Genomic DNA, 14,260 nt, shown 5'->3' with positions numbered 1-14,260 from the left:
TAAATGCTCTTTGCATGGCTGTATCCTTCTTCTCATTTAGGTTCAGCTTAACATTACACTTCCTCAGAGGAGTCCTTCCTGACCACTTAATCTGAAGTAATTCTTTAGATTCTTATCACAATATCCAATTTAATTTTCATCCCAGAACTTATAAATACTTGTTATTTCTGATTTATTAGTTTTCTCTGTGTCACTCCCAATATAACAAAAGTAAAGACCTTTTCTGTCTTGTGTTCCTAGAGCCTAGAACAATGCCTGGCACAGAATAAGGGCTCCATAAATAAGTTTATTTTACCCATCACTGATGAACATTTAGGGTTGTTTCCAATCTTTAACTACTATTAATCTTTGCAAACTTGCCTTATCACTTTCTTATAACTCACTGGAAGGTAAATTCTAGGTAAAAGGATATGCATGTTTTTCAGACTTTTGATACATATCATCAAATGGCTCTCCAAAAAGGTTGCTCTATTTATGAACAGAGGATTAAAAACCTGATAAACTATGTTTAATGTATCTCACTTTTAAAATTAAGTTAATAGGGCCTTTGGTTGGAAAAATGAAATTTTATCCTATTATACACCATTTCAAATTCAACATATATGATAAGAGTTCCCCATTAATCATCATATTTTAGGCATGTGTCTTAGTCTAGGGGGAAAAAAACCCAAAACACAAATAAAACAAAACAATATCCATAGAAAACAAAGAAAAATGTTATCTTTTACCTTTCCTTGTTTGTCCTTACTATAAATTCTAAAACAACTAAATCACTTCTTATGTCTAGTGCCTACCTGAGCCGTCAGTGGGAACCGAACTTGCATTGATTCCAGAAAGACCAAACAAAGGACATTCTCGATCTGTGTTGACATGACCCCATTTGTGACATTTAATACACCTCACATTTCGAACCTGAGAAATAGTGAACATTTTGGTTACTAAAATACTAAGAATCTAACCAATGTTCAACTTCCTATTCCTTCACAGAGTTTAAGTTAAATTACATTTTTAAAATATCTTCAGGGAAAGAAACTCCATAACTACGCTTGATAATTTAATTCAAACACTAAAATCTTTCACTATAAATTCTGCCTAAAAGCTAAGCTGAATTCCATTTCTTTTTGCTTCTTACTGGGTGGCAATATATACTCACCAAAAAGAAATGGTAAGAATTATGTCATGGATTAATCTTAAGTTTTCTTATTTTATTTTTTAGGAAACAGTGGTGTGATCATAGCTCTCTGCAGCCTCAAATTCCTAGGCTCAAGCTATCCTCCTGCTTCAGCCTCCCAAGTAGCTAGTACTACAGGTGTGCACCACCACACACCTGGCTAATTCTCAAATTTTTTTTATAGAGATGGGGTCTTGCTATATTGCCCAGGCTGGTCTCAAACTCCTGGCCTCAAGCAATCCACCCATCTCAGCCTCCCAAAGTGCTGAGATTATAGGCATGCGCCACTGCTCTCAGTCAAATCCTCTAATTTTAATAAGTTAACATTTAAAGCTTCAAATTTCTAAACCAGGGGTTGGCAAACTTTTTCTATAAAGGTACAGATAGTAAATACTTTAGGCTTTTCAGGCAGATGCTCTGTGTTATAACTACTCAACTTTCTTGCTATAGTGGGAAAGTACGAAAGATAGTATGTAAATGAACAAGCAAGGCAGTGTTCCAATAAAACTTTATTTATAGGACTTGGCCCTCCAATGATAGTTTGTCCTGGTTCTAAACGGTTTTAAATATTTTCTTGACCTTAAGTCTCCAAATTCTTTGAAAACTTCAGAGACCAGTATCATTATAACATTCACTACAAAGGTTTGATTTCTTTTTGTCAGTCTACTACATTTTATGTTTTCTCCCCTTTTCCTTATATTATCTGACAAACAGAAACCACAGTGACCCCTTTCAGCTTAAACACCTTTTGGACAACAATATAAAGATATATTTATTAACTAAAAATTATTCTTACAGAGTAAAATATATGTCACTTGCCTGAATACCAAACGGCTGATCTCTGATGTTCATGTCATCTTTTGCATATCTATCAAATAGAGAAAATGTATAAGCATAATATTAAGAATAACTTAATAAACTGAACAGCAGTTAATCTGAAAAATAGTTTTATAGTTCTAAAAACATTATGAAACATATTACTTCAATAAGTATACAGAACTATAAAATCTAATATTTCTAAACACTATTTAGTGAAGTGTCTAGTTTGATAATTTGTGATTTAAAAACAATAAAAAACTTTTTTTTTTTTTTTTTTTTTGTTGAGACAGAGTCTCACTTTGTTGCCCAGGCTAGAGTGAGTGCCGTGGCGTCAGCTTAGCTCACAGCAACCTCAGACTCCTCGGCTTAAGCGATCCTACTGCCTCAGCCTCCCGAGCAGCTGGGACTACAGGCATGTGCAACCATGCCCGGCTAATTTTTTCTATATAGATTTTTAGTTGTCCATATAATGTCTTTTTATTTTTAGTAGAGACGGGGTCTCGCTCAGGCTGGTATCGAACTCCTGACCTTGAGCGATCCACCCGCCTCGGCCTCCCAGAGTGCTAGGATTACAGGCGTGAGCCACCGCGCCCGGCCAATAAAAAACTTATATAAAACAAAAGACTATGTTCAACCAGATTAGTTGCATAAGATAACTAATTAAAATCATTAAATTAGGCCAGGTGTGGTGGCTCATGCCTGTAATCCCAGCACTTTGGGAGGCCGAGGTGGGTGGAGTTTTTGAGGCCAGGAGTTCGAGACCAACCCAGACAACATAGCGAGACCTTGTCTCCATACATACATATACACACACACACATACACACAAATTTAGCTGGGCATAGTGGCAGGTGCCTATACTCCTAGCAACATGGAAGGCTGAGGCAGAACGATCAATTGAGCTCAGGAGTTAGAGGCACAGTGAGCTATGATTACACCACTGCACTCCAGCCTGGGGAACAGAGCAAGAACCTGTCTCAAAAAAAAAAAAAAAGAAATCACTAAATTAAAATCAACTGAATCACTAAAATAAAAATCATACCTTTCCATATTAGTAACTTTCTCTAGTGAATGAAAAGGAAATGTAAGATGGGATATCAGATAAATTTAATGATATATATCTTAAAAGTAAACCAGTCCTTACTTTTCTCGCGGAGCTCCTTTCTGCCATTCAAATTTGTATTCAGTCTCTCCTTCTGTTTCTTCTTTCTAAAAACATTCATTGAAAATTCTTTTAATTTTCCATAAAATCACAATCAACTGCAAGTAAATTCAAACATAGAATAATAGTCCTTTACCTCTTTGTTTTCTTGATTGCATATCAAAAATATAGGGGGAAAAAGAGGACAAGTTAAAAACTTCAATATGAAAGTATACTGTATACTGTACTATGATATTATGACATTTAATTATAATTTGGAAGAATTTATTGGTTTGACTTTTCTTCTTTCACAAGATAAAAATTCAGAACACTGAAGGATACAACACAATAATGAATAAGACATAGTACTTAATAAGCATGTTTCGTTAATTCCTAATTTTAAGCTTTTACGCTGTTCACTGACAGTGAATGTTATGTTTTATACTTACAAGTTTATTTAGTATGAAGGACTAAAGATATATATACAAATTATAAAAGAATAAACGTACTTCTGCTGGTGCTGAGATTTTTTTCTTCCCAAAGGACACAACATGAAATATTACCAGATAAGAAAGATATTTTTAGTATTTATTTTATTGTATTGGTTACAGTATTTTAAAAATTGTCTTCACATTGAGAAGACTGTTCATCTGGCAAGAAACAAAAGAAAAAGAAAAAAGAAAAAAAGGAAAAATTTTGTCTTTACAGAATAATAGCAATTTAAAAAGATGAAGAGCAACTTTCAAAAAATATCTGTCATAGCAGTTTTTAATATTTAGTTGTAAACATACCAAAGGCTTTCAAAAAAGAGAATAAGACAAATACCTTTTTTAGCTCCGGGTGGAGCCTCATACATGAAATTAAGGCCATTCTTTACACGTTCATCTCCCATAAGCAATCTAAGAGAAACAACACATAAAGTTAACAATTTTATGTAGCCGGAAAAAAATTACAGACTATCTCCCCACAAAAGTCTAAGAGAAATAAAAGATTTTTGTTAGAAGTTAAGTTCCAAAACTTTACTGACTAGACATTTGAAATATCTCAATGGTGCTGCCTTTTTAGTAACTGGTTTTAAGTTCTGAGACTTTCTTACTACCTGAGAGATCCCAGCCATACCAACAGAAAAGGGGGAAAATGTTACAGAATTTTCCTAAACTTTGAAATGCTGTGGAAACAGCAACAGCTCTGAAAAATCTATATGCCATCACAAATCGGGAATTAAAAAGTGCCAACACTTTTTCTTAATTGTGAGGAATCAAATAGTTTGGAAACAATGACTCCTCTGGGATTTCTTTAGGAAGTCAAACCCAATTAAGGCTTGTAAGAGTCAAAGTCAATCAGAGAATAAAATTCTTTAGTGAGGCCAGTGAAGAGAAAACAGTTTAAAGAAATTCTACAACAGGCCAATTAATATGATGGAATTAGTATCTGTGGCACCTCAAAAATCATATTCTTTACAGTTCTAACACTGAAAGTTCCCTGTATGAGTTCTGTTACAAACAGAGATACACAAGCCTTTTTGGGAAAAAAGCTCTGCAACAAATGACTGGTTGAGTTAAAGTTTTAATTCATAAGGTTCTAATGAAGTACTGATTATGAAGCAGGAAGTTAAACAGTAAATAGAATTTCCCTTTATATTTGGAAAAGGCAATCACCAAGGAAATTATATACTACATGATTGTAATTCCTCTCTTCTTATTTCCACTGGATTCCACAAAGAACTATGTAAAAGAGCAGCCAAAAAAAGTAGCAATCTACATCCATACAATGGAATATTACTCAGCAATAAAAAGGCATGAAGTACTGATACATGCTACACCAGAGGTCTCCAACCTTTCTGTCACCAGGAACCGATTTCATGGAAGACAATTTTTCCACAGACCAGGGGGTAGGGGGTTAGGGGGGATTGGAGGGAGATGGTTTGGGGATGATTCAAGTGCATTATATTTATTGTGCAGTCAAACCTCTCTGCTAATGATAATATGTATTTGCAGCCACTCCCCAGTGCATCACCACCTCAGCTTCACCTCAAATCATCAGGCATTAGATTCTCAGAAGGAGCCTGCAACCTAGATCCCCCACATGCACAGTTTACAGTAGGGTTCGCACTCCTTATGAGAATCTAATGCTGCCACTGATCTGACAGAAGATGGAGCTTATGTAGTGATGCAAGCCATGTGGAGCAGCTGTAAATACAGAAGAAATCTCGCTAGCTCCCCTGCCCACCACTCACCTCCTGCTGTGCAGCCTGGTTTCCTAACCGGCCAGTGACCAATACTAGGGGTTGGGGACTGCAGTGCTATACAATGGGTGAATGTCAAAACATTATGTTAAGTGAAAGAGGTCAGTGACAAAAGACCAAATAATGTATCATTTAATTTATATGATATGTCCAGAACAGGCAAATTCATAGAGACAGAAAGTAGAATGGTGGTTGCCAAAGGCTGTGGGGAAGGACACTAGGGAGTTATTATTTAATGGTTAGAGTTTCTGTTTGAGATAACGCAAGTTTTGGAAATAGTAGTGACGGTGCAAGACACTGAATTGTACACTTAAAATGGTAAATTTTATGCTATGTACTTTTACCAAAAAACCCACAAACCAAGTCATTTATGTTGAAACAAAAATAGTGATAAAACCCAAACCAGATCATTTTCCACTTCATGCAAAATTCAACAAGTATACAAAACAAAAAGTAAAGGTGGTATGCTATTGGCATTTTTGTTTTAACTTTAACTAATACCCTGTACAAATTTTTTGATATCTCATTAAATCTTTTTGTCTCTCCAGCCAGAAAAATAAATGCAAATGCAATTGTCATCTTAGGAAAAAAGTATGTAGTGATCAATATTCATAAACATTAAGAAATATCCAGGACAGTAAACATTTAAAAGGAAAAAATAGATTACTAAAGAACAGAACTGGCTATCAAGGACAACAACACTTTTGAATGGGGAACAAAAAAATACTTTGTAAATGATCAATTACTCATAAATTTGCATTCAAATGACCAAACCTAGAAGCAGTTAATATCCCAGTAGCAATGAACACACATAGTGCCCAGATCCTGATTTCTAAACATAATTCTCAAGAAAACCACGTATATCCCTTAAATCTATTGAAATAAAATAATAACAATAATAAATATCATTCTCCAAGAAAAGGAACCAGGGTTCCTTGGAAAACTGGTTGACTCTAGTGCTGTAACAGGAAAAATTAAGAGACAAGTCTGGACTATCTCATGGTGCCAGAAGCAATTTTATAAAAAACAGGGCAGTCAGATTTATTCCCCCCACACCCCCCAACCCCTAGCAAAATAATTGAAAAAAACAGGAATGGGGCGCGTTAAATGGATTTAGAAGCCAACCTGGCAGAGCTGTCAATGGCCCAAATTGGAACAGTTAGAGCAAGAAGATAAATAACAATAGTATTAGATAATAATACAAAGAATGAAATAAATATCCATGAATCTGACTTGATAGAAATAAATGATTAAATAACTAAATAAGATAAATTCTTCCTTACAGAGGAATTCAAATTAATATAGAGGGAATGAGAGAAATAGAAAATCATTAAAACACCACAGTAATAAAAACTAACGCAGGCAGGATCTACTGATGAATGCTAAAATTAGTGGACAAAAGTTCAAGGAGAAACAGGGTATTTACACAGAGCTTCAAATATTAATCACACAAGGAAAAATAGTAACTCACTGTTTCTAAGATAAAGAATAAACATGAATAGTATGATCTGTTTCAAATATGCTTTTCCACTTCCCCTCTCACTCAACTATTGGCTGTTTTCCTGAAAACCTTCTCTATTTTCCCACTGTGCTGATCTTTAGTAAGTTTTTACTGTATGTATATCAGGGCTTTTCAATAGTAGTGTTATTGACATTTTTTTTTTTTTTTTTTTTTTTTTGAGACGGAGTCTCGCTTTGTTGCCCGGGCTAGAGTGAGTGCCGTGGCGTCAGTCTAGCTCACAGCAACCTCAAACTCCCGGGCTTAAGCGATCCTACTGCCTCAGCCTCCCGAGTAGCTGGGACTACAGGCATGCGCCACCATGCCCGGCTAATTTTTTGTATATATATATTTTAGTTGTCCATATAATTTCTTTCTATTTTTAGTAGAGATGGGGTCTCGCTCAGGCTGGTCTCGAACTCCTGACCTCGAGCGATCCACCCGCCTCGGCCTCCCAGAGTGCTAGGATTACAGGCGTGAGCCACCGCGCCCGGCCGACATTTTGAACTAGATAATTTTTTGCCATGTGGAGCTGTCCTCTGCATTTCTGGCTACTTTATAGCATCCCTAGCCTCCACCCACTAGATATTGGTAGCACCCCAGTCCCCCAGCTGTGACAATCAAAAATGTCTTCAAACACTGCCACATGTCCCATGGGAGGCAAAAATGGCCCTTAGTTGAGAATTACTGATCTAAATCCTTATCATTCTTCATTGTTCAGCTTCAATGTCACCTTTTTCATGAAGTCTGCCCTTGTTACCCCAAATGGAATTATTCTGTCCTATGTTAACATGCTGTTATTTTTTTTAAAGTGATGTGTGTTTTTAATACATCACTTATATTTGACCTTGAACTATATGTACATATCCTTTATTAGAATTTCTTAAAAGTTGAAAGAAACTACATTTCAGACACTTTTACAGGCCTCTACAACAACATTTATTGTCTTGCATGAAGTAGGTATTCAATAAAAGTTAACCAGACTGAATAAAATTAGTGAGAAAGCTACTTAGGTGAACTGAGCTTCATTTCTTTAATTATCCTCTCAATAAACATTTTTTAAAGAGCAAGAATGTTTACTACTACTTTGCTTAAATTCCATATTTTGATTAAAAAAACAAGACTTTGTGGAAAATTTACTTATCTGTTCTAGAGTTTCAAATGAAAGCAAGTGTTCTTTAACTCAGAGCACAGTCTATGTAATTAAAACACCACTACTCAGTTAACCAAAAGAAACCAGCTTCAGTGTTAGATTTGCAATATAAACATAAAATCACAATAGCTAAATGTCAGGTACCATGCTGAAAGAAACCAATCAAGAACTCCTGCCATGATCCTGCTACTAACAGAATAATGACACAGATGCAAATAAAGAGACTTTTCTTCTTGAAGGTATCCTATGTATCTTTTCATTTCAGTGTATGTTAAAGAAATACCTTTGTAAGAGTTCTCAGCAGTTCAGGTATAGACCTTTATTGTTCTTATAAGCTTTGGCTAATTTGAGCCTTGCTCACAGACTGTACATGAATGACATGAATCTATATTTTATGTAAATTATGGGTAAAGGTGGAAAAAGTGGCCATCTACAGGTATAAAAGTAAAGAAGACAGTTCACAGGGAAAGAACAGAATCTTATCATTGGGGTATTCAATCCCCCAAAACTAACTTAATATATGATTCAGTAAGGAATCATTCTCATAAAATTGATTATTCTAAAAACACCAGCATAGTAGAATTTCTTACCTATTATCATATGATTCTTGTTCTTTAAGATATTGTTGCATCAATTCTTCTTGTTTCTTCTTATCATATGATATTTTCTGTTCTGCCATCCATACCTAAATTAGTGAAGTTAAAAAATGTAAATTAGATAGTTGGATTTAAATTAAATAGAAGTCTGCTTTTCTTTTATAATAAAATATAAAATGCTATTGTTTACAGTTTATAACATAACCTAATTTGGTCATAATAACATCATCACAAAAATAACCCCTAAAGATCTGACTCGTACCTTGATACAAGTTCTTAAACCTAACCATTCAAAATAGCTAAACTTTCAGGCAAAAATGTCAAACTTTAGAACCATTCTGAGCATATGTGGTACAACAGCTTCTTATGCTCAGTCTCTGCATTATTTCAGAGAATAGAACAAACACCTCTTTACTACACGGAATATGTCTGGTCTAGATAACTCTCCAGCACATGGTACAATCAGTGGGGTTAAACAATGGCCCTGGATGCCAGTGGGTGTCACTGACACCCTGAGAGGAATGGAAGAGGAAGAAGAGAAAAAAGAGAAAGGAAATAAAGAGTAGTTATAGAAAAAAGCGAAAAGACAAGAGAAAAAACAGTTAAGACAGAGGTGTATCAGATGTTCTGGAGTAGCTCAAGGGCACAAACACCACAGGCTAAATGTGTCCCTATGTGAAATTCTCAAAATCGTAAGAGTGGTGAAGGCAGAAAGCCCACATAACCTATGCTATACATTTAATCATGTTACTTCCAGGTTTAAAAGGAATCAATACCTCCCTACCACCTTTAAAATAAAGCACAAACTGTTTGACAAACATTCAACATAAACAGCAAGTCAAACCTTTCTCTTCAAACATGCTAAGTTTTAAGACTGTAAATTTGGCCAGGCATGGTGGTTCCAGCCCGTAATCCTAGCACTCTGGGAGGCCGAGGCAGGAGGACCGCCTGAGCCCAGGAGTTTGAGTTTGCAGTGAGCTATGATAATGCCACTGCACTCTAGTTGGGGAGACAGAGTCTCTGTCTCCAAAAAAAAAAAAAAAAAGATGCTTTGCTAAGGAAAAAACAGGACAAGATATTACTGGTAGAGGGAACAACTTAGGAAAAGGCATAAAAATGAAAATAAGTAGTTTGATATTACCATAGTATAAAACTGAGAATAACAGTAGGGAATAGAGTAGAAATACAATGGAGCCAATTATTAACACCTGGACTTAATCCTGTAATATTTTAATAAGGAGCTGAAAGAGATCAGTTTTTTTTTTTTTTGAGACAGTCTCACTGTTGCCCGGGCTAGAGTGCCATGGCGTCAGCCTGGCACACAGCAACCTCAAACTCCTGGGCTCAAGCAATCCTCCTGCCTCAGCCTCCCAAGTAGCTGGGACTACAGGCATGCGCCACCATGCCTGGCTAATTTTTCTATGTATATATTTTTAGCTGTCCATATAATTTCTTTCTATTTTTAGTAGAGATGGGGTCTCGTTCTTGCTCAGGCTGGTCTCAAACTCCTGAGCTCAAACAATCCGCCCATCTTGGCCTCCTAGAGTACTGGGATTACAGGTGTGAGCCACTGCACCCAGCCCCGACTCTTTATTTATTATTTTTTCTATTTATTTTAAAATAGTTCCTTTATCCTTAGTTAATAAAAAAGGCCAAAGGTTACCCTCTCCCCCAATAAAGTGTTAATTACCTAGAAAGGTCTATTAAACAAAAACAATTCATTCTTCTCCTCTAACCTGAGAAAGGTGTGAAAGATCAAAGAGGCCAACATTTGGTTGTTTTGCGTGACACTTTACACAGATGAGAAGAATGTAGGTTCTAAGCCTGCAACTGCATTTACTGAATTTCTCATAGTGGATTTGCAAAAGTTATTCTCTGTACATTTCTTTTTTCTTGTATGAAAGCTGTTTCACTGAATTTTATAAAGCTAAATGTCAAAAGTTCCAGTAAAAAAATTATGCTTTCTCAGGTATATTTGTCTCTAAATGTAAAAAAACAGCAAATGAAACCAACCACCTGAATTCCATCTCTTCATTCCTGTAAAAACAGTAACAGCTAAACTTTTGAGTACATAGAGGAAGAAAATGTCTGTGTTTGGTATCAAAAGCTACTTGAGCCAACCAAATACAAGCAAACCTCTCCCTCCTGTAACTGTAACCATGCAAACACAGCCTGGTATAGTCATAGTGGAAAAAGCCCTGGGCTAATAAAGTGTCCTACATCCTAGTTCTTGTTCAACCTTTAACTAGCTGTATAACTCTTGGCAAATTTGTTTCCACATTTATAAAATGAGGAGATAGGGCTAGATGATTACTAAAGACCTTTCAAGGTATAAAATCCTGATTCTATGACTAAAATGATGCAGAAATAAGTGCGATTCTGATTAGTCGGTTCTGAGAGAACAAACTCACCAACTAAAAACTAAAGAACAATTTATTCTGACAAGAGTTTTCTTATATGTCATCAACATCCCCTCCTGTTCTTTTCATCCTCATGCAAACCCAAATTCCTATGACTTTCCCCAAGACTTATTTATCAGATGTGGCCAACTAGCCCTACTGCTTGTAGCAGGTTAAAATAAAGATGCAGCCTGATTCCCAAATAAATCAGTAAGCTCGTCTGTTTCATAACCTGGGGTGCCATTCTTATGCTACTGGTATGAATTATTTCTTAACAGAATCCTCTGATTAGAGCAGTGCTTCTCAACACAGGCAATTCTGACAATGTCTGGAAACATTTTTTTTTGGTCACAACTCAGGGTGCTACTGGCATCTAGTGGGAAGAGGCAAGGGATGTAGCAATACACAGGACAGTCTCCCACTACAATGAATTAGCTAGCTCAGAATGTCAGTAGCGCTGAGGTTAAGAAATCCTTGTCTAGAGCATAAATTCTTTTTCTTTTTTTCTTTTCTTTTATTTTTTTGAGACAGAGTCTCACTCTGTTGCCCGGGCTAAGTGCCATGGCATCAGCCTAGCTCACAGCAACCTCAAACTCCTGGGCTCAAGCAATCCTACTGCCTCAGCCTCCCGAGTAGCTGGGACTACAGGCATGTGCAACCATGCCTGGCTAATTTTTTCTATATATATTTAGATGTCCAGCTAATTTCTTTCTATTTTTTTAGTAGAGACGGGGGTCTCACTCTTGCTCAGGCTGGTCTTGAACTCCTAGCTCAAACAATCCGCCTGCTTCGGCCTCCCAGAGTGCTAGGATTACAGGCGTGAGCCACCGCGCCCGTCCTGCGTAAATTCTTTTTTTTTTATTTTTTATTTTAGCTCATTATGGGGTACAAAAGTTTAGGTTATGTATTGCCCATGCCCCGCCCCCCGCCCCCAACTCAGAGCTTCCAGCGTGTCCATTCCCCAGACGGTGCGCAACGCACTCATCATGTAGGTATACACCCATCCCCTCCCCCCACCTCCCACATCTGCCCGACACCCAATTGGTGTCATTCTCAAATGTGCACTTAGGTGATGATCAGGGAAACCAATTTGCTGGTGAGTACATGTGGTGCTTATTTTTCCATTCTTGGGATACTTCATTTAGTAGAATGGGTTCCAACTCTTTCCAGGAGAACAAAAGAGATTCTATATCACCGTTATTTCTTATAGCTGAGTAATACTCCATGGTATACATATACCACATTTTACTAATCCACTCATGTATTGATGGGCATTTGGGTTGTTTTCACATCTTTGCAATTGTGAATTGTGCTGCTATAAACATTCGGGTGCAGACATCTTTGTAATAGAATATCTTTTGTTCTTTTGGGTAGATGCCCAATAATGGGATTGCTGGATCAAATGGTAGGTCTACTTGTATCTGTTTAAGGTATCTCCATATTGCTTTCCACAGGGGTTGCACTAGTTTGCAGTCCCACCAGCAGTGTACGAGTGTTCCTGTCTCTCCGCATCCACACCAACATGTATTGTTTTGGGACTTTTTGATAAAGCCCATTCTCACTGGAGTTAAGTGATATCTCATTGTGGTTTTGATTTGCATTTCCCTGATGATTAGAGATGCTGAGGATTTTTTCATATGTTTGTTAGCCATTAGTCTATCTTCTTTTGAAAAGTTTCTGTTCATGTCCTTTGCCCACTTTTTGATAGGGTTGTTTGATTTTTTTCTTGCTGATTTTCCTGAGTTCTAAATAGATTCTTGTTATCAGTCCTTTATCGGATGTGTAGCATCCGAAAATTGTTTCCCATTCTGTAGGCTGTCTGTTTGGTCTCGTGACTGTTTCTTTGGCTGTGCAGAAGCTTTTTAATTTAATCAGGTCCCATTTATTTATTTTTGTTGTTGCTGTGATTGCCTTAGGGGTCTTCTTCACTGCATAAACTCTTAATAGGGGGAATATAGCTAATCCCCAAGGTGTAGACATTGGTACTTGGGGGAAGCAGGGAAAAAAACTCAACTCTAAGTTAATGAATTTATGTAAACTTTTATATAAACTGTATGTTTATGTACATACATACAGTTCATAAATAGACATACATCTGTGGTATCAAAATTTCATGGGAGGTTGAATAGGAAAAAAATATCTAAAAAGGTTCCTTAAAAAGACAATAATGAGAAAAAGTTGAGGAGCACTGGCCTGGAAGTGAGGGGAGTGTAGAAAAATCTCATCATCACTATAACTATAACTATAATCGTTTAAAAACGATTAAAAGCTTAGTTCATTTTCACAAGTTTGTATGCTAAGGAAAATTAACATCTTAGCACCACCTCTATGTGGTGGGCACAGTGATAGGTGCCTACTTTGTTTCAAATCCTTTATAACATTTCAATTAATCCTCACAATTTTATAAGTCAATCTCATTAGTTTATAGATTAAAAGACTGAAAATAAGAGATATTTTTGTGCAAGGTCTTAAGGCTGAAAGTGACTGTGCTGGAATAACTAGAATCTAGGTCTGACTCCAAAGCCCTGATTCTTTCTCCTTCACTATTCTGCTTTTCATTGCTATGATATTCAGCAAGGTACTGCACCTAGAACACCTGTAATTATTCAAAACGCTAAACTTCAGCGAGGTCATCAAATAGACACTACATAATCGAGCGAATTTCTTTTTTAAGATCTGTCTTAAATAAATAGAAAGTGTTCTTTGCACAGGAGAACAGAGCTCATAAGTCGTAATCCCTGGGATCTGAAAAGATAGAGTCAGCTGAGAGAAGAACTGAGGAATTCTTAGCAACAGTCTTAACATCTTAAGAATTTACACTCTGGCCGACCGAGCTCCCGTGAGCTGCCCGACTCTCGCTGATGCAGAACGAACGCTGAGGACCCGCTTCGTTAGTTGCTCAGAGGAGAAGAGGGCAAGAACATCAGGCCTTTAGGCATGGAGAAGAGGGGATTGTCTTGGGCGTCTCGGAGACACCACCACTCCCACCTCCCGCAGCCTCTGGGAAGCCAGTCGCCGTGGGCCAGATCCCTCCCCGGGTCTCTTTACTCACTTTTTTGATATTGGATTTGGAGGCGGGATGAAAGTCCTTCTTGCACATGAAGTTGGCGAAGGATTTCCCCATCTTGGAGCTTGAGCTGGGGAAAGCGGCAGCTAGATCTGGAAGCACCGTAAACAAACTCCGCCGCCTAACCGGAACTGCGCTTCTAGCGGCAGCGAGAACTTCCGGGGTCAAAGGT

General features: G+C 37.1%; 1 protein-coding gene across 1 annotated transcript in view; it reads right to left on the bottom strand.

Annotated features, from left to right (window-relative positions):
- CIR1 (corepressor interacting with RBPJ, CIR1) overlaps positions 1 to 14,235 on the bottom strand; it is a 38,723-nt gene extending 24,488 nt beyond the window's left edge. The window contains exons 1-7 of the mRNA XM_069470736.1: positions 14,074 to 14,235; positions 8,617 to 8,711; positions 3,956 to 4,029; positions 3,288 to 3,298; positions 3,134 to 3,198; positions 1,991 to 2,039; positions 795 to 912 (exon numbers count right to left, since the gene is read on the bottom strand). Coding sequence (XP_069326837.1) covers positions 795 to 912; positions 1,991 to 2,039; positions 3,134 to 3,198; positions 3,288 to 3,298; positions 3,956 to 4,029; positions 8,617 to 8,711; positions 14,074 to 14,145 — 484 coding nt within the window. The 5' untranslated portion in view covers positions 14,146 to 14,235. The remainder of the gene's footprint in view (positions 1 to 794; positions 913 to 1,990; positions 2,040 to 3,133; positions 3,199 to 3,287; positions 3,299 to 3,955; positions 4,030 to 8,616; positions 8,712 to 14,073) is intronic.
- Between the last annotated feature and the right edge of the window lie 25 nt (positions 14,236 to 14,260).

Source organism: Eulemur rufifrons, chromosome 1 (genome assembly GCF_041146395.1).
Source record: "Eulemur rufifrons isolate Redbay chromosome 1, OSU_ERuf_1, whole genome shotgun sequence".
Taxonomy (NCBI): domain Eukaryota; kingdom Metazoa; phylum Chordata; class Mammalia; order Primates; family Lemuridae; genus Eulemur; species Eulemur rufifrons.
This window is presented reverse-complemented; position numbering and strand designations above follow the sequence as displayed.